The sequence below is a fragment of the Phaethon lepturus genome, unplaced genomic scaffold (assembly GCF_000687285.1).
Source record: "Phaethon lepturus isolate BGI_N335 unplaced genomic scaffold, ASM68728v1 scaffold14425, whole genome shotgun sequence".
Lineage (NCBI taxonomy): Eukaryota > Metazoa > Chordata > Aves > Phaethontiformes > Phaethontidae > Phaethon > Phaethon lepturus.
In genome coordinates this window covers 40,448-66,467 of record NW_010542761.1, presented here as the reverse complement: position 1 = coordinate 66,467, position 26,020 = coordinate 40,448, and the positions used below count along the sequence as shown (strand labels likewise).

The 26,020-nt window shown below is 41.0% G+C and overlaps 1 protein-coding gene across 1 annotated transcript in view; it reads right to left on the bottom strand.

Moving 5' to 3' along the window:
* Positions 1-4,557: 4,557 nt before the first annotated feature.
* Positions 4,558-26,020, bottom strand: part of LOC104621615 (serine racemase-like) — a 30,804-nt gene continuing 9,341 nt past the window's right edge. The window contains exons 3-11 of the mRNA XM_010288143.1: positions 22,921-23,037; positions 21,793-22,034; positions 17,405-17,570; positions 16,263-16,359; positions 15,271-15,346; positions 14,435-14,560; positions 13,035-13,202; positions 12,661-12,718; positions 4,558-4,870 (exon numbers count right to left, since the gene is read on the bottom strand). Of these exons, the coding sequence (XP_010286445.1) occupies positions 4,772-4,870; positions 12,661-12,718; positions 13,035-13,202; positions 14,435-14,560; positions 15,271-15,346; positions 16,263-16,359; positions 17,405-17,570; positions 21,793-22,034; positions 22,921-23,037 (1,149 nt within the window). The 3' untranslated portion in view covers positions 4,558-4,771. The remainder of the gene's footprint in view (positions 4,871-12,660; positions 12,719-13,034; positions 13,203-14,434; positions 14,561-15,270; positions 15,347-16,262; positions 16,360-17,404; positions 17,571-21,792; positions 22,035-22,920; positions 23,038-26,020) is intronic.

The following is a 26,020-nucleotide window of genomic DNA, read 5'->3' as shown; positions in this document are numbered from 1 at the left end:
AGAAGTGTGAAAGATTAAAAAGTTCACAGTTAAAAAAAAAAAAGGCGAGTACCTGCATCGAGAAGAGCTTTCAGAAGACCAGCAACATACCCTTCCCTCCTAGGGGCAGGGCAAGCCCCTCATATCCTTTCTGTGGATGCACTCAGGTGTGGTTGATCTGGCTTTGCTCCTTAAGGACTAGCCCAGCTCTTCTTTCTTCAGAGAGACAGGCTGTATGGGTTTAGGGACAATGTTGTTATGTACGGTCATTATTGCATTACTTCAAAACATTCATATTTTATTAGAATGTTTTCCATCCACAGCCACCAATTTTTGCTGCAGTTTTATTTAAAATAAAGTGCTTTTGAACAATGGGAAATTCATCAGCTCAGAAGGGCACGATATTCATCAGGATTCCCCCTCCATGGGGATGTAGCAATAAGTTGGGAGCACATGAAAGCAAAGATTTCTAATAGAAACTCGGCAAACTTCAATATCCTACACATGGCAGACTGCTTACAGTTACACAAACAGCAACGAAGGTGACAGGAGAACTGAGGCCATCAAATAAATGCCTGGCAGGAATTACAGCCCAACCCTGGAGCCTTGCAGTTTCCATTCAATAAACTACAAACCTAGGTCTGGATCTAGCAAAAGTGTGATATATGTCAAATGCACTTACTGCACTTTGGGATGGCAAGGAGGAGCACACGTTTCTAGATCTTCCACAAGTGGTAGGCTAGATGGCAAGGCGCTACATGTGAGGACACGTCACCTGCATGGGGAGACGAACTTTTCCTGATGCTGTGTAAAGATGTAGTGGCAGAGCTTTAGGTGTTAATCCAGAGCTAACAGGACCTGGCTGAAGAAATGAAGGAATCAGTGTGGGAAAAGATTTTGCTTCAATTAAAGATATGCCTTGTTTGCATCAGCCTGTGGAAGAAGCTGTGCTGTGTCCCTGACAAACCGTGCGCTCATAGGACTGCTCCCAAAGGCAAGTAGCTCAGCTCTAGCTGAATGGCCTGGTCAGAGCAACCTCTTGCACTGGAGACGCAAACGTGCATTTTAGCTGGTGGAGCCTGCTGCACCCTCAAATTGAAGAACTGGTTTACCAAAGTTCACAATAGTTGTGATGAATTCACCGGACATCATGGACTTAAGTCACCCACACAATCCCCGCCCAGGATACCTCTGCGCCCAGACTCTGCGCATTGCCCAGGAACTCAGCCGGCTACAGGCAAGGTGGCATTTGCACCTGGCCCAGCACGTGAAACAGAATCTCTTTCCGAGCCAGTAAGGTCCCCCCCAGCCACGCCGCTGGGCGCTCCGGCAGGCTCCCGTCCCGCTCCACAGGGCACGAGCGGCAGTCCTGCCCGGCTGCGCCCACCTCCCTGGCAGCCCGCAGCTCGGCGTGCACAAACGACGTGGGTTTCGTGTTGATGTCAATGGCAGAGAAAGGAAAAAACAAAAATGAAACCTGAAGTTTTAATGCACGGCTGCTATCAGTACCATAGGAGAGAATGACAAATCTTTCATTGGTGAGGTGGCATAGCGTAATTTTAATTATTTTTCAAATAAATACAATGCTGAGATTTACATTTTGCTGATGTAACAATTTGTGAAATTTTTACATAATCATTAAAGTTTTTTTTTTTCAAGGTACATAAGAACACTCTATATAAAAATAGTTCTTTAAATGAAACATTTAAAAACACATTATTAGATCTTTGAAATGCCGTAGTCCTGTTGTACTTCATAATGCAAAAAGGTTAGCAGCAAAGATATTTCAGTATTCTTTCCAATAACATACATTCATTGAAATGTTTAATTTTGGTTTGTTCTTTTTTTTCCTTTGAAAGTATTTAATCTTAGCTTTAAATCCAATGGACTCACATAAAAGCAATATAGAATGGAAATCAACTCTGGTATCATTATATTCACATGTAAAGTATTTATCACTGAAGAGTGATTTACAACTTATGTTTATACTTAATACGATAAAAGTAAAACCAAACTGTATATATCATGTTTGACATTTTAAGTAACTTCTAGGCATCACTTTCCTTTTTTTTTTTTTTAAACTTTTTTCTTTTTTCCCCCCCAAAACACATTTTCAAAATCATACAGTGATTTCGAGTGCATTGATTTTTGGTTGCTCTTTCTACTACCTCTCTTGCCCTGGTTGTGTGAAGACTTCCTAAATGCAGTTCCCACTGATTAGAAAAGAAGTTGTTAATGCTCTGAGCTTCTAAAAAAGTAAAGTCCAGGATAATGTGGGATGATAAACCAGGGACTCAGACAGCAAAAGGTGTTGGCCACTACTGAGAACATTGGTTATAAATTCCCATTTTCTTCTCACCCGAGACATCCTCAAAATCTCCTGAGATTTTTGCCAGAAGGGATGAGGCGATAATCAGACCCTTATTTATAGTTTTTTTCATCCCCAAACCTGCTCTTTGATGATGTGGTTCATTGCTTGTTTCAATGGAAGTACCATGTACACAGTATGTAGTCTGTCATTAGATATTTCTATACCGATTTCTTAAATTCTTCTGACCGTGAAGAAAGGAGTTGTGTCTGACAGGCTGGGATTTACAGGACACGTTCTGGAGACCGAGCCTTATACTCATCGTTCTGGATGGCAAGAAGGGAGAGAAACTAACCATTGGGACATCAATAATTCCTAGTTCCCTGTGCAAACCAACATGGTCCTTCCAAAAATAGACCAAACAAGTTAACTCCTATTATTTGTCCACCATTTGTGAGAGTCTCTTCTCTACTCCTACTCCTTCACAAGCCACAATAAGGAGGAACAAACAGACTATTTCCCAGAAAAAAATACTGCAGAGACAGCCAGAACGCTGCCCTCTTCGTCCCCCCTCGCAGGCACAAGTTAAGTTACAGATATAGCTGGATATCCATAAGTAGCAGGTACAGTAGATGAGATCTGCATAAGACTGGATTTGCAGTTCATTCTTTTTCATCCATAGGAACCCTCTGTTTAGGTTGCTCTAACTCTCTGGATGATGCCCGTCCTAGCCTACAGATTGATTATAGCTAAGAGAGGGCAGAGAAAGCTTTCAGCTACCCCAGGGCATCTCCCCTTTCACGTGTGACTTCTTGGTTATGCTTTAGAGACAGAAGTTGCCCACCGCAGAACCAGGAAAGGAAACGTACTAGCAAGCCCGTTCCTAACTGCAGGGGGGGGACTAAAGATGGAAGCTCAATTTATGGATTGTAATATGACAACGAAGGAGCGTCTCTATGGGCTTGCAGCTTTTTTCTCCCAAAAAAGCTATAGTAGAAGTTGGTTTTCATGGACACCTAGCAACAGCTCACCCAGCTCTGCATGTGGGAACTGGAATGATTTGATCCCACGCAGCCCATGGAGACACTCATACCTTGCTGGATTTTCCCCTGGGCTTTGCTAGGGCACTGCTATATATTTCTTATCTATTTTATATACTAAATTGTCAACTTGATATGCTATAGAGGCAAAATTAAGACCTCTCATTAAAATACCTACAGCCAAAATTTGGGACAATCCTGGTTAAATTTAACCAAGTGGAATGGCTCTGTTGCAGCTGGCCTTAAATTTAATTTTGCCCAAGTGGAAGGGAGACTGTTGAACGCACACTCAGAAGTGAGCCTGAATTTCTCTTACATTTCTTGCCATCCTACTCTGTTACCTTATTAGGTGGTCTCTGCCTGTAGTGATGAAAATGGTATTTAGGTCAATGTGTTCTTTGCTAATTGCATTAGCCATGTGCCTAAGACTTAGGCTTCCTCTTCTCCCCGCACTGCCTTTGTCTATTAACGTGTGGTCTTTAAATATATTTAACTCTTAACAGTGTACTTAATCTGTCAGGTGAGATGGATAGAGTCTGTTTTAGGCAGACTAAGATGATCAGTGCGATGCTAATTACAATATTCACATGTGTGGAGAGACCCCTTTTCTAAAGAAACACAAGCCATTTTATATGCTACTTTTTATACTGAGTCCCCAAAAGCAGAAGGAAGAATTACATTTGTGTTCCGCATATGAGGTCTAATTGTATTCAGAATATGGTGTCTTTTTTTTTTTTTTTAATTGCTGCAACATCTTTTGGAAGTTTACTTTATAATAGGATCATTTTCCCTTGGAAAAAAATAGTGAATACAATAATTGCTTTTATCTTCCAAGGGGTTTGTTTTGTTTTGTTTAAATCGCATTTCATTGGCATAATTTTTCCTCACATAATAGCAAAGATCAGAACAGAAATGTGTTCAGACCCACGCCCCCGCACAGGTGTATATCTCCTGAAGCAGATTCAGCAAATGGAGAACTGCTCCTGGCTTGGAAATGGACAATTACTACACCAGTAGTATGGCAAAGTCCAGCAGAAGGAGCTGCATTACTTTGACTAGGGGTATCAAAATTTAAAAAGACCTTTGAGAGGTCTATACTTAGATGTAAAGAAAAATGCCTTCTCCCTGTTTATTTATTGAATGCCATTGGATCCTACATACTAGCCAAAATCCAGACAGACAGCTGATAATGAATTTCTGAATTCCAGCAACAGCAGAGACTAGCAGTTTCCCTGAGCTAAGCTAAAGTTTTGAGTTCAAATTTATTCCCAAGGACACTCACTACATTTTGAGCAGGAAATAAATATCCTGAAACTATTTGCTAACTGTTCAGCTTTGAAAGATAGTATGTCTTTCATAGACATATCAATCCAAATGCCTCAAGATTAGGGGTCTGTAAAATACTTGTCAGAGGACCTCGGCCCTTTCCCTTGTGCTGTGCCCATCACCGCTCGGTCCAGGCGGCTGTAGGGTAGCGTTCCAGCAGCGCGTTCCTCAGCTGGGCTGTGTGGATCTTGTCTCTGGTCTCCACAGTGCAGGTGACCTGGGAAAAGAATTAGGAACATTCCTGACGGCATGGCAGCGATCTCAGACAAAGGCATTTCCAGCTCAATCCTAAAACACCCTCGTAAAAGCAAAACGATCAGTTCAACGTAAAACTTCTGGACCACGCATCCCCTGTCTACGGAGGTAAAACTGACATTGCAGGCACCGGGGGCACTTCCAGCCCTTCTGCCGGATCTTAAAGCCTTTCAGCAGCCCTACTTTATTGCCTTCAAGGTTTGAATAAGATAGATTGATCCTCTGCTGGCTCCTGGGCAAAATACTTCTCTGCTGTTGGCCTCCCTGAAGTTTTCTGTTAGCAGCTTCTCTTTTCTCTTCCCTGGGGTATGTACGTGGCGCTGCTGCCACCTCACCCATGTCTGACTCTGACCTCACCACATTTCCATATTTCTGGGCAGTGTTTGTGCCATCCTTCAAGCTCTTTATGTTCTCCTCCTCCTCTCTGTCATGGTGTTATCCCCCAGTCCTGTGTTATCCCTGCAGTATTCTGGCTGATTTTGTCTGCTCGCACGCCTTCTTGTTTTATTCTGATTTTTTGTTTGCTCATTGCATCACTTCTAGTTTTCTGTTCTGGTTGTTCTGCTGCTAAATCAAACTAAACCCAGGCAAACCTCATCCTGATAGTTTTCTTCTTATTCTTCACTTGCCTCCACAAGTATTATTGACAATCCTGTCATGCAATCACTGAAGACAATAACTTCAATGTCGCTTTTTCAATTCTTCAATGCCTCTTTTCTACGTACTCACATCTCTACTGCATCATTTGAAAAGCTGGGTGCTGCCGTCAGCTCTGCACCAATACGAAAGTGCAGAAGGAAAATTATACTTCACAATTTTAGACAACTGACTTCCATCACTTCTGATCCTGCTAGAGTTACCACTGATCTTGAAAATACCATGTGGAAAAAAGACCTCACAGAAACATGGGAATCTACTGAGGAAAGGATCCAAGATGAGTCACGGTGCAACAGAGAGTTTATTGTAACAGGCAAGTCTACAGAGAACAGAAAAAACTGGTCATGTTAACCTTAAGGTGGACTGCTAGAGGCAGATGCCCTGTCTAATGTTCCTATCAGACCTGCATCCTTCACAGAAAGCAACGAGGCAAAAAAATAAAATGGTCTCTACTCAAATATGTTTACGAGGACATTTCTAAATAAGAACTTTGGGAATTCATGTTTCCAGGAACGAGCTTAAAATAACAATAAACCTTTAGCAAAACTGTTGAATGAGAAGATAAACACTAACTCGAGGTTATTCTAAACAGCCATAGGCTCACTTAATTAGAAAACTGGCTATAGCTTCCAAAATATCCATCGTGAAATAAGCCACATTTCTGATCTGTTTCCATAATTCTTTGCCTCTTATCCTGAACATGTTCTATTCTTGTTTGGTTCTTTGGAGCACAAATTAGATGCTAATTTCTTTCTCCTCTGGAAAAGTGAGGTTTAGTCTGGAGAGAAGGGCAGTCACAGAAGACTACCAATAATGAGGGAAGAGGAGAGAACACAAAGATTGGGAAAAGTATCTAAAGGATATCTAGGCACCAAAGTACCAAATGCCCATTATCCATTCCCTGGTTCATATAAAATCCCTAAAGCTTTGCAGTCATATCTTCAAGAGCACACACTCATCTCTCTCAGAGTCTGTAATTAAAAAAAGGAACCTTTTTCCCCTTCCACAGCAATCGTGCCTGTTTTGTCCTGAGCAAATCAATTGCTGCGCTTGGAACCAGTCTGGGCTTGCCAGGTTCAGCTTTGAATGTTTGGCAGCAAGCGGTTGCTCTGCCCTGGGAGCAAGCGCGCAAAAGCATTTTGATTTATAGAGCTAACTATCCCCCTCTCTGCCCTTTTCTTTCTGCTCATGATTGAAGCCAGACAGCTTGTAAACAGTTTGGATAAATACTGTCTTTTTGTTCTGTGCGTGCACAGCATCCAACACGCAATATGGCCGTTAATACGCTGCAATGTATTATAAAAGTAATAACAACAGCAGCAGCAGAAATAGTAAAGAACTCCAGAAATTTACCTGATTTTTTTTTTACACCTGTCAACTAGAGGAAGAGAGAACATTCGCTCGCAGCAGGAGCGAACAGAGAATCGCTCCACACTTTCGAGCAGCTACAGATCTAAACAGCAAGGAAGGCAAGAATTTTTTTTCTTGCTCAGATTAAGCCATTTTACACTGTGGTTTTACCTTCACAGAACTCCTCTCTCTGATTTGCTTCACCTGGGAAGTATGATTTACATGAGTGTCCAACAGAGCAATCCTCAGATTCATGGGGACGTATATGAGGATTATATTTATCTAGGATGAATAGTCACCTAGGTGCTACTAGCTACAGGAGGTTGCATACCTGTTGATGAACTAAGAATAAGTGCTCCAAATTGGTCTTATTTAAGAACAAATGACAAAACCTAATGCCTGATGCTTCTTATACTCCAGATAACCCATGACAACTAGAGAAAACTTTACTTCAAATTCGTTTCAAACCCATAAGCCCTCAGTACTAGACACAGGCTTCTTGATCCAGCAGAGCTCTCATTCATTGACTGCAGGACCATGTTTGCACAGTAGATCTTTCTTTTCTTTGTATCAAAAAAACCCCACAAAGACCAGCAACAGCAACAAATTAATATAATTTATGCATTTTTCTCCTTCATATTATATCCTTGCTGGATTAAAAAATAATGATGATTTAAAAACTACCTGCTCCCGTCAGACTGTTAAAATAACCAGCCAGATGGATCTTTTGCTGCCTTTAGATTTCCACGCTCTCTGCCAGGCAATCTAAAGATTGGCTCCAGCCTAAAGGTTTAGTTGGCCTGTTGGTTTTTTACAATAGCAGGCCTACAAGTAATGGAAGACAGAACAGTCTTCACTGAATACTGATATCTTGTGGGTTTTATTTAATAACTAGGAATAAATGAGGGAGCAAGACAAAGGCTGAAAAAAAGGTAAAGGAAAAAATTGATCACAAGTTATTACTCTGTGCAACACCAAAATACAGATGCATAAATTAAAATATTCACAGGAATTAATTCAATTTCAAAGAGAGGAAAGTTCATAACTTCACAAAAGGAGGGAATTTGCAAAGTTCTGTGATCAATAATTTGGGCAACAGAGTGGGCACCTCTGCTCCCCTTTAACTGCAAGTCTCACATGTGGGCACTTAGCCTTTTACATCATATTTTCCTAGATACTAAAAATTAATTCGGTGTGCCTCTTAACTCCCTGATGCCTGATATCTGTAGGTTGCGTGTGCAGGTAAAGATATCGGGTGGACATGCTGAGCCAGTGGTAGAGAGCAGAGGAAATGTGAGTGGCATTGCTCAACCAAAAGATTTCAGTCTTTTGTGCTTTTCCAGGCTCCATGTAAAGACAGATCGTAACCAGCTAGTGCAATTCCTTATGTCCCTGACTCATCCATTGAACTTTTGTATCCCACTTCTTTAATCCTAGAAATCATATTCACCACCTTCTTCCAAGCTGTTGGTCTTCGAGGATTCACATAACAATATTCATGACAGACCATGCTCAGCAACAGTATAGGTTTGTTTGCACGAAAATCACTGGATTTAGAAATGAATACTTGATTTATATACACTGGTTTCAGTTCTATAAATAAAGCAAGGCTTTTCATTTCTATTAAAAAAAAAAAAATCAACAACTGGACAATTTTCTGAATTATTCGGTAAACACCCAGTATAGGTTACTGCACATTACAGATTATTTGGCAGCAACACAGTTTATAGTTTGGGGATCAGCTGCCAGATAGTCCCCAAGGTCAATGCAATGCAATGCTTGAGAAAGAGCAGAACAGCCGCCACAGCTGTCACTCGGTTGTGCAACCTGAGCCCTTATCTTTTGGCATACTCTGGCATTCAGGTCAGTGAGCACGAGCACGAGCAAGTTACCATCGCATTACCTCAGTCAGATAATAATCCAACAGGTCTACTCTTGGCCGCCCCGGACCCGGGTTCTTATTTCTACAGCTGGGGCAGGCTGTTCTGTGCCAGGGCAGTCTGCTGTGGAATGGCATTAAAGAAAACGACCGAATTGTTTTGGAGAGCCTCAGAAGAAATGTATTGTCAAACTTCCCCCTCCAAACAACTCCATTTTGAATGGGAACTGAACATGGAAACGATGCCTTGCCCAGGCCATGCAGGAAGTGCTTTAGGAATGATAGCATCCTTCTCATAGCTAGACAGCTGTATGCTCCTCTATATTCTCTTCACAGGGCAATAATATGGAAGATGTTGGCCACTGGGGACTCTAATCCAAAATGTTCTCCTCTGGCCTTTTACAAAATGCAAGTTGGCCCAAAGGAATTTACTCAAATTGACCAGAGCAGACTAATATAATTTAAAGAGTTCTGGCCTGAGGTGAATAAACTGTGTGGAAAAAAACAGCTATTATACCACACAAAGTGAGCCAGAAAATCCAGCACCTCTGGGACAATGTGTAACGTTCTCATAAAGAAAAAGCAATGTTTGATTTACGAATTAGTATTTTCTTGCACAGTCAGAGGGAGAAGTAATGTGATGGATGTTCTTTTTACAACAGGTCTCTTCTGAGTAATTTAAAACCACAGCAGAGTTAAGCTCCCGAGAGGTTTGAAGTGAACAGACCAGACAACCCCATGATGTCAAACAGGACCGAGGTTAGAGGGGAAACTGCCACCGCAGCTGCTTCTTTGTAAAGCTGCTGAAGCACCTCAAGACCTTGCAGGCCTTCGCTGCTCTGTTCCAGGACCCTCCTGTACCTGCCAGTCTGGTTATGCTGTAGTTTCGGTGGCTAGCAGAAGACTTTTCTAGAAATTTGATGAGCTCAAAGACATTTTTTCTTCAGCTGAGTTGCCCAAGTCCAAACATGAGACACCCATTAAGCAGGCAAGCTGCTATTCTATAGCAGAGCCTTGCATAGCTTCATAGCAAAGACAGTTCTTACCTTATTAAGTAACTTATTGATTTTGCTCATCGACTTCAGAGTCAATAACAATATGAAATTAAAGGGATTTAAATGGTTATAAAGGGGTTTATAGATAGAAGCAATTTAAGCGATAAATTGTCGCACATTGAATCAGAAGAATATTACTAATAAAGAATAGGGAAAGTTCACCGAAACAAATTGTAGCTTCCTCCCATGAACTGGGTAATGCTTTAGGTCTCTATATCCAGTTAGCTGGTGATACTAGATGATTTTTTCCTTAGCTCTGATCTTTATTTCTGTCTAGATATTTCTGATCATCTAACCTGCTTCAATAGCTGTAAAATGTGGAGCCTACCAGACTGGTTATTTGTATGAGTTGCTAAGAGTTATCTATTTCAATATTGAGACTTTGGAAGCCATTTCCTAACTGCTCAGGTAAGAGTGAATTAGGGTGTAGTCCTCTGCAAGACAGAAATCCAGTACGAGCCACAAGGAAAGAGAATCTAAACTGGAGGTACGAGCAGGCAGTATGCAGAAGAAACTCCCCTGTTGTTCCAAAGAACGTGACCAGCCGATCCCACTGCACATTTTTTTTAATTTAAAAAGTCTCTTATTTTTGCCAGTGAAATGTTCCAAAACTTTTTTTTCCAGAAGTGTAGTTTGAACATAAAGCTTCCTTGTAGAAAGTCCTTACTACTCCATACAGTCAGACTATCAGCTAGGATCTTCCCACGGAGCGTTCCAAGTGTGCACCAGATGAATAAACACTAACCCAGCAAGGCATTTCACCAGAGGGGAAAAAAAAAAAATGCTCTATCTTCCTGATAAGAGGTGACTAGAAGCCAAGTTTCTCTCCTTTGGAAATGAAAGGGTAAATCTAAAAGGATGATTAAATACTGAGATGACAATCTTGACAGGACTAATTTAGTGTTTCAAATAAGCCACTACACTTCTGTCAAACACTTCATTTATATCCACAGTCAAAAGTATGTTTTAAAGTTAGAGTGGAGTGGGTATAGCTGTAATGCCTTTCTTATTATTACCACCAGTTCAACACACAATAATTTTGGTTCTTGATCCAGATTTAAATGCATGCTTAATTTAATGTGCTGTGATTTACACTGATGAAAATGATACAAAGTTCTTTGCAGGTCTGCTTTAGTAGCAAATGCTTAAAATGCTTTGCTGACACAGGGCTTTGGCCCTTAGAAGCAACAAAGAAAAAAGAAAAACCTTTCCCACACGTATTAGCATTACTATGAAAAAGTAAAGCTTTTGGTTAGGGCAAATTCATCTCAATGCTTAAAGATAAATTCAATATTCTACCCTTTTGATTACCTTTGGTTTAGTTTTCAACAAAAAGGTTCACGATTCACTAGATGTCACCAGAAAGAGCTGCCTAGAAAGTCACTGAGGTCTATAAATCCGGATCACTACTTTGTACTTCACATCTAATTATCCAATAGCCTCTCCCAGACATCACAAGCCATCATGCAAATCCAATATCCAATTAAATTATTCAGTGATGCAAATTCCTGTGTTTAAAGTGCAGACAATAACACATGGCACTTTTTCATTCAGGGACTATATTTACTACAGATTCTGATAAAATTACCTTATTGGGAGGGGTTGCAAGAGCAATGGAAAATTGTTCTAACATTCTCAATCAAAAACTAAAAGAATGGGTTTTGTTTAATTTACTTAGTAGCATTAATAAAAATTACACACCTTCATAAAGATCACACTGAAAACTTTAGAAGAGTTACAGGGTTTGTTGAATCTAGCCTTCAGTAAAAATGTTTTTCAGAGCTAAGTTAGTTGCTGAATAAGAGAGATCTGTCTACCCTGTGCAGTGTCACGTTACTTCAAGTTACCCAAACCCGTAAGCCGGCCTATTGTTATAGCAAACTGCAGAACAACACAGTTTTAGTCCTAGACACTTGAGAAAAGTGATAACATCATCTTCTGAAAGACATTTGTGAACTTTATTGTAGTCCGTTGCTATAGTCATCTTTAATAAAACCTGTACTTTATATCCACAAGTGAAAATACCGAGCTGGTTTTTGTATCCAGGTGGGAAATTAGACTTAAATGACAAAATGGAAGAATTTGCTTACTGAATTCCAGTCATGAGCCTGTTTAGCAAAGATCCCTAACTTGACTTCCACCTGTGATGTCACAAACTGTCAGGTTGGACTCAGACAGCAGTAGCACGAAATCAGTGGAACCACACCTTTGCTAAACCAGTTGAAATAAGAGATATGCCATGAGACAAATGATCATTTTGAGAGATGCCATTGACTGCTAACACCTCCTCACTGTTACTGTATCAAATAGTCAACAAAGGAATAATGATTTTTCTCTGTGCTCTTTGCGGATAAGGTACCAAACTGAGGCCCTAGTTAAAAATGAGGATTCCTTAAGAGTAGGGATGTTCTCCACATTGCTTTAAGGCAAATTGATCTCGGATAATTACAGCCAGCCTACACAGCTGGCTCTCCAAGTTCTGGACGGATGCTGCAGCTTGCTCACCACCTCCGGCACACCACCACGCAGGTGTGGTGTAAGGAAGGTTTGCAATGGTAACAGCTGGAGTATTTAACCCACAGTGTCGCAACAGCAGGTAGAACAGGTCCTGTGTTATTTGTATGTCTGACAAGTGTTTGGTGGGGCAAAATGCTGTATAACACAGAAGAAATTATCTATCACACTGCTGTCCAAATCACTGTGCACACCCTATTGGACTTCTTCAACATAGTCATACAGCGACATAGGAAAACGGAATAAACGAGGGGAGGCCAGTACTGCTAGAGAAACTGAAACTGCATCTCATCTTACCTCAACAGTGAAGAGCTCAGATGTCACAAATGCGTGTTCTTGTTTGATATCCAAAACTCTAGACCAAACAAGGGATAAATTAGAGATCACAACAATCCTTTGTCATTCTAAAATAGTTTCTGTATGTGTTTGGACAGTAGTCATCTTTGCTGCTTTTTGTATTAGACATTTGTTCTATGCTGCAAAGGTGCTTGCACATTGGAACAAAAATGAAGGAAATAAAAGTCTTTTCTGAAATATAACAAGAAAAAGACTCTTTGATTAATTAGTTACCTACAGAGTTGCATTCAAAGGACATTTGGAAACATGTCCAAAGCTTTAATAGTCTTTGTGCTATTCTGTGATCGTATTTCCTTATTTCTAGTCTGATTTACCTTGCTTCTTCCCGAGCCAAAATCTCCAGTAGCTTTGAAATGTCTCCCGGGCTTTCAGAAAGCACAAGGGAAAATCTGCACACTCTGTTATCAAGGGTCAGGGCACGAGCTATGCACTGTTGCAGCAAATGTAGCTCCAAGTTTCCGCTGCATATAACGATTGCCACTCTGAAAACAGAGAGAAAAATAGGATTTTTGATTAGCACCTGTCTGTGCAAAGGAAGTGTAAATCACAGGCACTGTATTCAATATCAGCTTAAGATCCGCTAGGACTGCCCTTTGATAAATGTGTATTACATGTCAGAGGGGCTCCTGGCTCTCCACATCAGTTGTGGGCAGGCAGTGGGAGCCTAGAAGCTGGCTGCATTAGTTGGTCTGCAGCGTTGTTTGCATTTTGCATTTGCTGGAGATTTTAGTCCTGTTAGAGGTAATTAGCTGGAGAATTCTAGGTCTGTTTCGAATTTTTAAATGTGGCATCATTTTTCCCTGGAAATTCTGAGTGTCAGCCTCTTAACGGTTAGATAACGCGTATGTTCAAGGCTTTCTGTAACCATTAATTAAATCCATCTCAGCCCTGCACAATGAGTATAGAAATGTGTGAAGAACCACATGGTTAGTCCATGATAATTCTCTCTCTGCAGTCAACTCTGACCCCTTTAAACCCAAACCTGTGCATTTTCCCTTTTATTTTAGCTGTACTGAATTGAAATTTGCTGCTTTTCAGTTTGTACTCTGTCAGCCCTGCTGAAGAACTGCCTCAGCAGTGTTTTAGCATACAATGTTGTGCACTGGAAATTTTGTTTCGTCTTGAGTGCATGTATGTTTAAATACATTCTGGGCTATGTCCTGAGCCAAGGCTCAATCCGCTTAAGTACCGAGTACTCAAGCCCAGGTGCAAGAAGGCACTTACCCACACGTTTAACGCTAAGCGTAAGGGTAATTCCACTGACTATCTGGGCAGGAGTTCTTAGGGCTGGGAGGTAGTCACTGAGCGACTGCAGAAGACAGCCTAGCTCCTGTCCCACCACAGACAGCGCTGATTTCCACAGGTGGAATGAGAGAAGGCAACAGGCTGACAACAGCAGGACGCTCTCCTGGCAGATGTGACCATGTCTCATGGAGCTGTGTGTAACTGCCTTTCCCCCAATCATTTGAGAATACAGGAGAATGACAAGATTTGTCAGGTCTCCTGGCTGACATTTGTCTTGTTCAACATGGTCTTCTAACCCCCAAGCGGTCTCTTCAGCCTGAAGTAGATGCCACAGATGAGCCTATTGCTACGTCAGGGGCAGGAACTTCCTCGTTGCTCATAAAACAAGTAGCTTCTGTCTGTTTCCCGGGACCAAGGCACTCAACTGCATGCTCCTGCCACAGTTCCCTGTTTGCAATAGTTGCCGTACCTTTTACCCTTCAACTCAGGCAGCTTCCCTGCAACCAACGCTGCAAGTCCAATGGCCCCTTCTGCATCAACCGTGGCTCGCTCATACTCCAGCAATCTCAGCATCGAAATGAGGATGTCCTCCTCACTGAAGGCAAAAAAGTTGTGTCAAAACAAAACGAAACAAAACACCTACCGAGAGCAGAAAACAATACATTTATGTATAACTGGATTACTTCCATCCTCCCAGGTACGTATGACCCCAAGTTGGTGTTACAGAAAGCTGTGCTGCTGGGGGTGAATGTACATCTCAGTCTCGTTATTAACTGAAAAACAGGATGGCATTTTTTGCTAGAACTGTTGTGCTAGCTAAATCCTAGTGGTAAGTACATTCTGCCAACTTGGCCTTTCTGTGAAGTTTTAGATGAGTTTTGTCAAAGGCTGCCTTCAAGTGTTGTAGAACAGAAGGACAAGTTTTTCACCCAGAGCATGACCAAGTGAAGTTTTGGCCAAAGGGATCAGTCTGGATGACGCTCTTAGTCATATGATTTAGTTTTAGGGATTCCCATGAAGAGCAGGGAGTTGGACTCAATGATTCTTTATGGGTATCTTCCAACTTGAGATAGTCTATGATTCTATGATATGCGGGATTTGGTTCAGTGTCTTCAGTGCCCCCCTTGGAAAGAAAAGGACCCCACCACCAGCATGCTCGGTGCATAGTGTGTGCATGATGGCAATTCCTGCCAACCTGCTCTCCACTGTACACGAAGAACCACCATATCCTGGTGATACAGTATATTTTTCATACACAACAATGTTCACCCAGTATTATTCATTTCACTGCTTTTCTTCACCTACCTCACAGCAACAACTTTATCCACAAGTTTCCCAGTCAGCTGCAAAGAGTTGCTACCAAAGCAAAGCCCACTCACATCTGCAAATTTCAAACGACAATATATGAAGCTGGATACTTTAGACAAGTTCAACATTTTTTAGAGTCCTAACAGTTTTGTGCCCTTAATGAGTGCAGCACAATACTGTTATATGATCTTAAGTTGCTTGATTTTTTTATATGACAAAAACATATTTGGTAATGAAAGACCAAATTTCCCAGGAAGATTTAGGCATTTTTGACCCCTTTAAGAAAATTATGATTCTTCACTAGCATAGTTGCACTGCAAGTGCAAGAGTGAACCTGCAGCCCAGTGCTTTTCACTGTTCAAAGAGGCTGGAAGGAGAGAAGAACCAAGAGTGGCACTGGGTTTGTTAGCTACAACAGGACAGTTAGCAAAGGAGTGCAGAGACAAGCAGAGCTTACCAGCAGAGTTAAGTTGTTTGTTTATAAAACTCCCATTTAACCCAAAGCTTCCAGAGATTTGAATATCAGGTAAACGGTATATTCTTAAATTGTTTAACAGCTGAGGTTTTTTGAGCAAATGATGTGGAAACAACGTATTGTTTATAAATGCTGCTGTTGCGAGAACAGTTTTGTGAGCCTAAATATTTAAGCACTACATTTTCCTGCCTTTTCACAAATTAGGCTTTTACACGAGAGCTTTTCCATTGACTTCACTGGTTAAGATGCTGCTTTTGAGCACAATGGTCAGATAAATACTCTCATATTTCTAAGTATTCACCTGAACATTGCATGTGCACTGAAAACAGTATTGCACCCTGGAGGGTGGGGGGGGAAATGTGTCAGGAGTTGCTCTTACAGCACAAATTAAATTCTGACTCTTCAGATATTTCCTTTAACATATGTTTGAACTGAATTAGTGAGGAAAAAAATACGGTTGGAGAAATCAATTACAACCATATTTTACCCTCAAAAGAATAATCCATTTTCTTACCTCCGTAAAAGTGATGATTACTGCAAGCCTGGTCTTCAATTGGGTGGCCAGCCTTTAAGGACTGTTGCAATACAGGGAAACTTTCAGATTCGACCCCCTGGGGAAGACAAGTACTGTCACTTTTTTACTGATCAAGTTATAACAGAAGTCACCACCAAAGTGGACACCAAAAAAGCTATGCAAAGTTTAGAATGAACCATTAATTTCAAATTTCATAATAACTATGCTATAACTAAATTTATTCTGTGGCTTATTTAGGGCCAAACTTTTCCCATAAGAAATTATTTCAAAGCACAGAACTGATTTTGTTTGCTTTGGAAGAGTTTTACCACATTTTTTCTTAAACCCAGTGTTTCAGAGGCTCTTTTAGGTGAAGCCCAGGGGCACAGATAGTCCCTATGTATATCCCTAGCATATGTAGTCTCTGCCGGTGTATCACTGGATACTGGTGCCTTTTCAGAATCATTAAGGTTGGAAAAGACCTTCAAGATCATCAAGTCCAACTGTTAACCCAACACCACCATGTCCCCTAAACCATGTCCTGAAGTGCCACATCCACACGTTTTTTGAACACTTCCAGAGATGGCGACTCCACCACCTCCCTGGGCAGCCTGTTCCAATGCCTGACCACCCTCTCGGGGAAGAAATTTTTCCTAATATCCAATCTAAACCTCCCCTGGCGCAACCTGAGGCCATTTCCTCTTGTCCTATTGCTGGTTACTTGGGAGAAGAGACCAACACCCACGTCGCCACAACCCCCTTTCAGGTAGTTGTAGAGAGCGATAAGGTCTCCCCTCAGCCTCCTCTTCTCCAGACTGAACAACCCCAGTTCCCTCAGCTGCTCCTCATAAGACTTGTGCTCCAGACCCCTCACCAGCTTCGTTGCCCTTCTCCGGACACGCTCCAGCACCTCAACATCCTTCTTGTAGTGAGGGGCCCAAAACTGAACACAGGATTCGAGGTGCGGCCTCACCAGTGCCGAGTACAGGGGCACAATCACTGCCCTACTCCTGCTGGCCACACTATTCCTGATACAGGCCAGGACGCTGCTGGCCTTCTTGGCCACCTGGGCACACTGTTTTGAAAATATCTGTAGCAAAAGCTGCCATAATGCGACGCTTTACAGGTGAAAGGAAACTTACAATTACAGAAATATGTGGGCTGAGGTGTTTGAGTGCTGCAGCCGACCCTGCCAGCAAGCCACAGTGGCCTCCTGCAGGGAAAATCACTGCGTCCAGCTTTGGCACCTGCTCGTAGACCTCCAGCCCCACGGTCCCCAGGCCCGACAGGTAGACAGCACTATCCTCCCTGCAGGAAGGAAGGGCAAAGCTCAGCAGGGCTCTCAATAATAGTTCAACCTACCGCTTTAAAGACATTGTTCAGCAGAAAAAGATACACGCGAGAGTAAATCACCAGCACAACAAGGTCAGGAGGCAATACAACAGGACGCTGCCGTCACACCATCGTGGGCTTTGTAAAGTGTGACATTACCTACTGGGAGAAAACTTGCGCTGTTGCAAACCCCCCGAAATAGCCTTCAGGCTGAAGGACACGTATCTCTGTTGTTACCAATATCAGGTGTTTACAGAGCTGCTAAGGACAGAAGTCATGTTTCCATTGCCTAAGCTTCCTAAATTTTAAATGTTGCAGTCCAAGCTAAAGGCAGAGTCTCAAGATTAGACCTCCTTGTCTGTACACAAGAAAAAAAATGGACTCTCAAGGAAGGAAGGTGTGTAATTTATAAGGGGAATTTAGTGTTTGTGATAAATGGGAATTTTTGTGACATTTAAGCACTGCGTTCAACCTCACAAATACCAAACAGATTGCTGCAGAGCTAAGTCTTTCCACAATCCAGAGCCAATATCTGATACCTTCATATTACTCTCGAAGGCTCTGGAAGGATAAGAGAAGCATTTAGTCATGCCAAAATACTCACTGGTAAAACACTTTCAGGAAAAGGTAATTTAATGAGCAGAATAGGGACAGACAGAGTCAAATATTGAAGAAAAGTCCACTGTCACACAATTGACTTGGATCTATTTATAAAAGCGGTTTGGGGCCTTATTTAAAAGTTAGCAATCATGTAAATGTAGAATGATATGTGCATGAAAAATATGAGACCTCTGTGTGCCAGTATATTCTGCCTTTTCTGGCAAACGGATACATAAAGAGAATTATAGACCCAATGACTTCACTTGATTTACTCTACCGGGGATGTTTGGGTAGTAGGAAGCTATGCTTTTATTGCTGCTAGACATGCACAGAGGGGCTCAGCACAGGAGCACAGAATGCCTGCAAGGTGGAGACCAAGGCCGCCTTGAGGAGTTACCTCACATATATAGCAAAATACAGCAAATTCCTCATAGCAAGAGTCTGTATAACTACACAAGAAAGGGTGGGAAGAATGAACTTTCGCTCCTGTAGCACAGCTAATGAAGGCAAGAGATCATAGTGGAATGGGTAACCGAACCCTTGAATTTATTGTCTTTATCAAGATATACTGAAGGAAATCTCTCCTCCTTCTTATATGTGACAAAATATATCACTGGTCTCCTGGACAACTCCTTTGGAGCCTTACTTGCAAATAAGATTCAGAACTGAGTTTGCAGAGTTACCCCTGCCATGGTTACATGGGAACCTGAAGAAATGTATGAGGACCTGGGTTATTCAATTTACAAGTAAAACTTCTCTAACAGCTGCAAATTCTGTCCGAAGCAGACTGCTCTGGGCATGGAGATATATTAGCAGTTTGAATGAATGTTTCAGATAATCATGTTTTCCTTGCTAACATTTAGTTAGAAGACCGGTTCACTGGTCAGACTTCAGCTTTTTATAATAAAATTAATTATTTTATTTGCACTGTGACTTTGCTTTGTGAAAGCAAACCTCTTGCTTTCAGTATCTTATGCCATTAAAAAAAAAAATCAAGGAAAAGGGCAGATAAATCTAAAGACTATAAATTTAAACTAGCATTTTTTAGTCAGAGCTAAAAATCTGGCCATTTGACTTCTGAAATGTGTAATACATCAGCAATCAAAGATGGGCTGTCAGGCTTCAGTTTCCCAATGAAATTTTGACATGATAGCTGGCAGGCTCTGTTCCCCTGTTCTCCAAATAAAGGGCTCAAAAGCTATCGGTCATCCTTCCTAGAGTAACAGACTAATCAGATCGCAAATGAACAAGGTTCAGGTCTGATCAGTACTTGGATACGGAGCTATACAAGAAAAAAAATGGACTCTCAAGGAAGGAAGGAAGGTGTGTAATTCAATCTGTAGCACTCTTACCTCTCTGATTCACAAATCAATCTTTCTCACATCATCCCAGAGGTACTGTGTTACTTATTGGCAATCTTCTCATTGCATTTATAATGAGGTCCTGAACATCTATAGTAACTAAAAATCCCATGTTACCTAAGCAACTTCACGACTGAATTCCAACTGGAAAAAACACATTTCCTTTCTGGCATTTCACAGGAAGTTGCAGTTGGATAAAAAGTTTCCTTCCTCCAGTTGAGCTCTTGCATGATCATTTTCATAACACAGTATTTAAATTGCACTCAAACGGGAAGAACTGACATTGATACACCCAACTGCGGGACATTACCCACGCAGGTAAAACCAAAGACAGTCATACAATGTCTACTTCAAAAAGGATAGAATGAGTTGTTGGTTAAGGAGATCCAGAGACCAAATTGCTAGGGATTTTATGCAGGCTAGAATTAAACTGAAATAAAATGACATTTCAGAAGTTCCATTCTAAAGCACAGGAGATCAGCTGACGTTTTACAGAGAGCAAGTGACGATGAATGCGTGTCAGAGACACATTGAAGAAGTCTGGCTCTCCATATATGCATACACGTCTCTGGAAAAGCTCTACCCAGCCTACACCTAACAAAATATGTTTCAGGCATCCCATTATGAAAAGGCTTACAATTGTAGTGGGGTGGTGGGGTTTGTTTGTTTGCTTGCTTGTTTTTTCCTCCAAAGTGTGAAAAATTGCATCTATGGGGTTTTAATTAAACATAGTAACAGATTGAATAACTCAGTTTCTTGTAACCTGAAATACAATAAATCAGAGTGCTTTGATATTATTAATGGTAACATGTACGTTAGAGTTCCTCAATTCTAAATGCTGAAGTCCATCACACGCGTTGTCCCTGGAGCTCCATGAACTGGGAGAATATCTACCTTATGTAACATGAATAATTATTTGGAGAGGAGGGGGAAGATTAAATGTGTAATTACAATAAAATAATTTAGTTCTTACGTGCAAATGTGATAGCTGGTGCAAGCCAGCTGGGAGTTAATATATAATTGAAAAATGGCTGACAGAGATTTGGAAATCACAAGGTTATGGAAAGCTGTGGTTTTCAAAGAGAGCCCAAATGGGTTTAAAATTCAGTGGGATCTAGGGTACCTCATTCCCTTGGCTTGCTTTGAAAGTGTCAGTCTGGGACATGGTTGTGCCCATGGTGACAGACAGAGCACGGCAACCAGCCCCGCGGGTCACTTGCTGTCGTCAGAGCTAACAGTGCAGTTGAAGAGTACAGTTTTTAATACTGCCTTCCCAATAAACCCACTGGGAAAGAAGTGAGGACTGTCTCCATTCTGCAATCCTCTTTCCAAGCAACATTACTTACTATTACTATGTTTAAAGCAGCAGTGCCTAGGAGCCGAAAGGGGAACGGGCTCTCCCCGCAGAAGGTACCATGCAAACACGACGTGCTGGACAACGCCTGCACAGAGGCAGGGAGGGACAATAACATTCCAGCTCTGCATCAGAGGGACTGCCAGCTACCTCATGCTAATGGTTCACCCCTCAGCGCTTTTGGAAATCTTACTTGAACAAAGGTAAGGAAAAAAAAGGAAAAGGGAAGGAAAAGGCAGAAGAGACTGCAGCGAGAAAAGGAAAAAGAGGGAAAATGGATCAGTTCTAAATATTTTTGCCTGTCCTATCTTACTCTAACCATGTTTTTATTGGATCCAGCTTGTTCAAATAATTCAAACTTAAATTTATACTCAACCTTATCTACCTTAAATATATGTGTGAAGTAGCCACTTAATCATCTTTTTTCAAGGCAGAATCAGTTTTGTCAGTCACACCAGATATGCAAAAATTTTACAGGATTAACCTTCTCTTGCTCTACACTATGTCACTGAAGCCTTTACATTAAAGATAAGCTTTCACCCACCTCAGTCCAAACAAAGAGACCAAAAATGAATGCTAGACTTCATGCTTTCTGACAGGGTTCATAAAGAGTACATATCATATATCCATTATCATACTAGCCCATATAATTCCTAATCAGGAGGTTTGCCTAATTTTGGGGAAAAGAGGTGTGTTTCATTTTGGTTTCCATACCCAACCGTTACCAAAAGATTCGTGATTCGTGCCTGGGAATATGTAACTGTCCACACCTGAGGTAATGGCAACATTTTGATGACGTGTGATCAAATTTTAATGAAACTATTTGTTTTTGCAGAGCTGCACAAGTATCTAATCTTTCTAATCAGTCTGACTTTCCACTTACTCTTCAAGGTAGAGGTAACCATTCTCCTGTGCCAACCTTCTTGCGTGCGTCTGGGAGTCCTTAGCTGTAGTGCCGTAGGATACGACCATGGCACCATACTCACGGCACATTTTCACTCTGGCCGGGGACGTGCTGGTTGACATGATGACAAACACTGGAATACGGAGCTCTGAGGCGTGGTAAGCAACAGCCATGGAAAAGTTACTGTCTGAAGCCACGATCACCCCCTTTCTTTGCTGATCCTAAAAAGACAGGGTTGCTTATTGCACATTACATCGTGTCACAAAGTTGTCCCAAATGATCCTAGATCATTCTAAAGGCCTGACTTCCTTCTTTTGCTTATCTATTTGATCGTATTATGATACGATACAGTATATGCATGTCTGGTGTGATCTCAGGACTTACACACAGAGCTAAGACAGCATGGGATCAATCCCTGTTCCTGCACTCCTCTGGATTCAATTCTTGTTCCACTGGAATTTGCTGCAAAACTCAAACTGATCCCAGAAGAGCCATTATCTGGCCCCCAAAGCTCATATCTGGTCCCTTTTCCTTGTCTGTGTGGAATTATTTCATTTCACGTTTCTCTTTAATAGAAGGATTTACTCCTATTATTACAAAAGTGCAGGAATAACCACTGTTTCTGGGCTGCTGTATCATGCCAATCATAATTATTGCTGCAGAGACTCAGTAACCTCCTACGACAAATGACAAACAAGCTATTCATGTAATGATAGTGAAATTCATTACAAAATCAGTTGGTAATCTGGATCCTATTCATCACCCATTGTAACTCAATTTCATCATCACTTGAAGTTTGGTGGTTTCAACATGTCAGAACCATAGTACGCATACACTTTCATCTAAATGCCACAGAAAAATGCTGATGTTTACATTTTGCAAGATTTTTTTTCCAAATATTTTTAAGCATTTCACCAGCAGATCAGCCAAGCATAAATAAAGTAGTATTTTACATTCAGATACTTGCAGACCTATCTACGTTGTTCAGCACAATGGTTCAAAAAGCAAGAAACACTGCGATTCCACAGACATTACGGGTAATGTAGTTCTGCTTTTTGTGAAGCAGAACTAATCCATTTCTTTTTGAACATTGGCATTTTGTTATACCTGAGGCAATGATGTCAGAAGGTAAAGTACACCTCGTTCCTTCACAGATCCTGTGTACTGGAGGAACTCTTTCTTTAGGTAGATGTCCATTCCATACTGCTTGGATAGCCTAGAATACTGGAGTATAGAAACATTATTATGGGGATGTGTCTAAAATGAAGAAAGATCTTCCACACCCCATCAGGTCCCCGGTGAGGCGTGCATTCAACTGCTATGTATGAGCTCTAAAAAGTAAATTTCATAATCTGTTTCTTTAGAAATACATGACAGTGTGTTGTTACCTATCAGATTTTCTAGTTTATGGAAGTAATTTTCAAACTCGCAGCAGTGAAATATGTACCCCATGACATTATGAAGTCTGAAAATAGCACTTATTTTGGTCTTACTGTTCAAATACAGATATTAAAATAAGTATTTTCAATTATTTCAAAAACCACCCTATAGTCTGATATTTTAGCACTTGCCATGACTGGATATTGAATGCCCCAAAAAGAAGGTCACCTCCTAATAGATAAAAAAGCAGTTAGAAAAGTCCTTCTTGAGTCCCGTTATGACTCTGCTATGGTTTCTGCCACTGACTCGCTACTGAATATTGTCCATTTTGCATCCTAAGGCCAGTATGACATTAGTACAGACATTTCTTATTTGAAGAATGATGGAAATAATAAAAAATTTTTCCCAGGATTGCAAGTGTAAGCAGCATCTGTTTGAAAAAGCTCACTGTTTAGAACAGAAACGATCCCTGGGCTGAGAGGCATTAGCAAGGATAGTACATGCGGTGCAATGTCAAAGTGCATGGTATTTTTTTTTTTTTTAATGGCAAACCTTTATCTTTTTTTATAGTAAGACACCAACAGCATGCATCACCATATAAATTTCCTATTTCCTCATTATCTAAAACAAGAGTTTTAAACAAAATAATTTATGAAATAGAGCTACAGTAAGCCTGTGGGTTCTAGCTCCCTAGGCTTACTGCATCTCTATTTCATAACTGGCTCTATTCCTTCCACTGGCTGCCAAAGCAAATGGACCTGGGGAATTAGGGGATCAAGCCCTCATTTATGATAAGTCACTGAGAGAGATAGATTAAAAGAAAGCATGACAATATATTTTAAATATTTATCTCAAAAAGTATCTGGCAGCGTCATGTGTATGGTGTACAGCGTACATAGTAACATGTAGTGACATCTTTTTCAGACTGGGACTTTCAATGTGAATTTGTGTAAATAAAGCAAGTACCTATTTCAGAGATAAGGTATGCAATTAAACTAAGAATTTAAGATGAATGTTGCAAGGCTTTTTAGTGGATTTACAAGCATATATTAAGTTCCTCACCCATAGGTGGGGCCAGATTCTCTATTTTGCTTCTGAAAATCCTGCAACAGGAGCTACCACCTACTGCTGCTTTGCAAATCTGCCTGCCGAACTGAAAGAATGGAAAGTGCTTAGTGCACTAATAGGATAATAGTTCCTATCCTAAACAGCCTAATCTATGGAGAATGTATATGCAAAACAGAAAAAAGAACACTAACAAGAAACACTACTGTTCTTCACATACCGTACTAGTTTTACAGTTTTTTGTTTTTGTAGAGAATCTTAGATTCTAGAGTGAACAATGAGAAAAAGGATTTAAGGAGATGAATCTTGTGACTTTATGAAGTTGCTAAGTCTCCTATATTTAAAAATATGTGTTGTTAAATCACTCTTTACCACAGAGGTGGTGTACTTCAGATTTTTATTATTTTTCTTTAATTTTGATACTCAATATTTTAACTCTTTAGGTTATCCTTTTCTGCTTCCTTTAATTGAATCTTTTTTTCATGTAGCCTGAATATAGCAATTACTTCTAACAAAGGAGGTGTCAACGCTATTTTCAGCTGTACTGACCTGATGTGTGACCTTGTAAGACTCATTGAACCGGCTGGTAAGTTTTCCCTTTTGTCACTGTGATCTTATCTAAGGACTACAGATACTGCGTCTAACGTACAACACACAGCACAGCCTCCATTTGGCATCCACAAAGCTAACACAAAACAACCCTCAAAGTTCCTACACCAGTAACTAAACCAAGTGCCTGATTTAATGCTAGTTCCTTGTTTTTCCTATATTCAGTACCTTTGTAACATCCGTTACAATCATCCATGGTGCCATATATCAGCTCCAGGCAAACTCCTGCATAAGGACGACCCAGGACGCTCCATCCGTGGTCTTACCTGCAGATTAGGAATCACCCTGCAAAGTGTTTCTCCCTTCAAGTAACTGTATGGGTTATAGTCATGCTCGCTTTTTAAATCCATACAAATGTGCCTACAAGGGGCTCTTACCCCTCAGTGATGAGTTAAGATAAAGGTTATCTGTGTTTTTCTTGATACCACTCTGTGTTTTCAATACTTTCTTTTTGAATCAGTGCATGAAACATATACTAATGACTTCTGCGGGAACATTACTTTCAATAGCAACAGTCATGGGCTATTTTCACACTAGAACAAGCGGGGGTATAGGTTTTCCACTATTCTGATCATCCCAAAAGCATAGTACCTGCATAAAAAGAGACTACAGAAAATTAGCTTGTTTATGGACTCAGTGGCACAGTCTTGCCTTTTCCTGCATTAGGGTGTGTTGGGAGCAAGAACGTGGCCCAGGGAATGGGGCTGAGATTTTACTAGTTTGGCAGAGGTGCACAATGCCATGAGCTGCAGGGAAGATATGATTCAGGCTGTTGAAGGGTACAGAGCTATCTAGTTCTGCTTTCCAAATTAAGCCCTGACACTCACCCTCTCCCAGCCCATAGACCCACCTTTGTAGAGCACGATTAAACCCATTTAACAAATATGACCAGAGTTGTCAATTACAGAGAAGCGCAGTGCTCCCTACCTGCAATATAAATGCAAACCTTCTCTTCCTGGGACAGTCTCTCCACAAAAGCAGAAGACTGACACTTCTGCCCAGATCACTGCCTGTGCTCTCAAGCATGACAGCCTGAGAGCTTTGGTGACAAACGATGTAATACACATTACACATTTTGGTATGCTCCCTCTGTTCTTCCCTCTGGCCCCCGACCACCCATGCTGCACACGTGTTTGCTTGCTCCTCCAGCTGC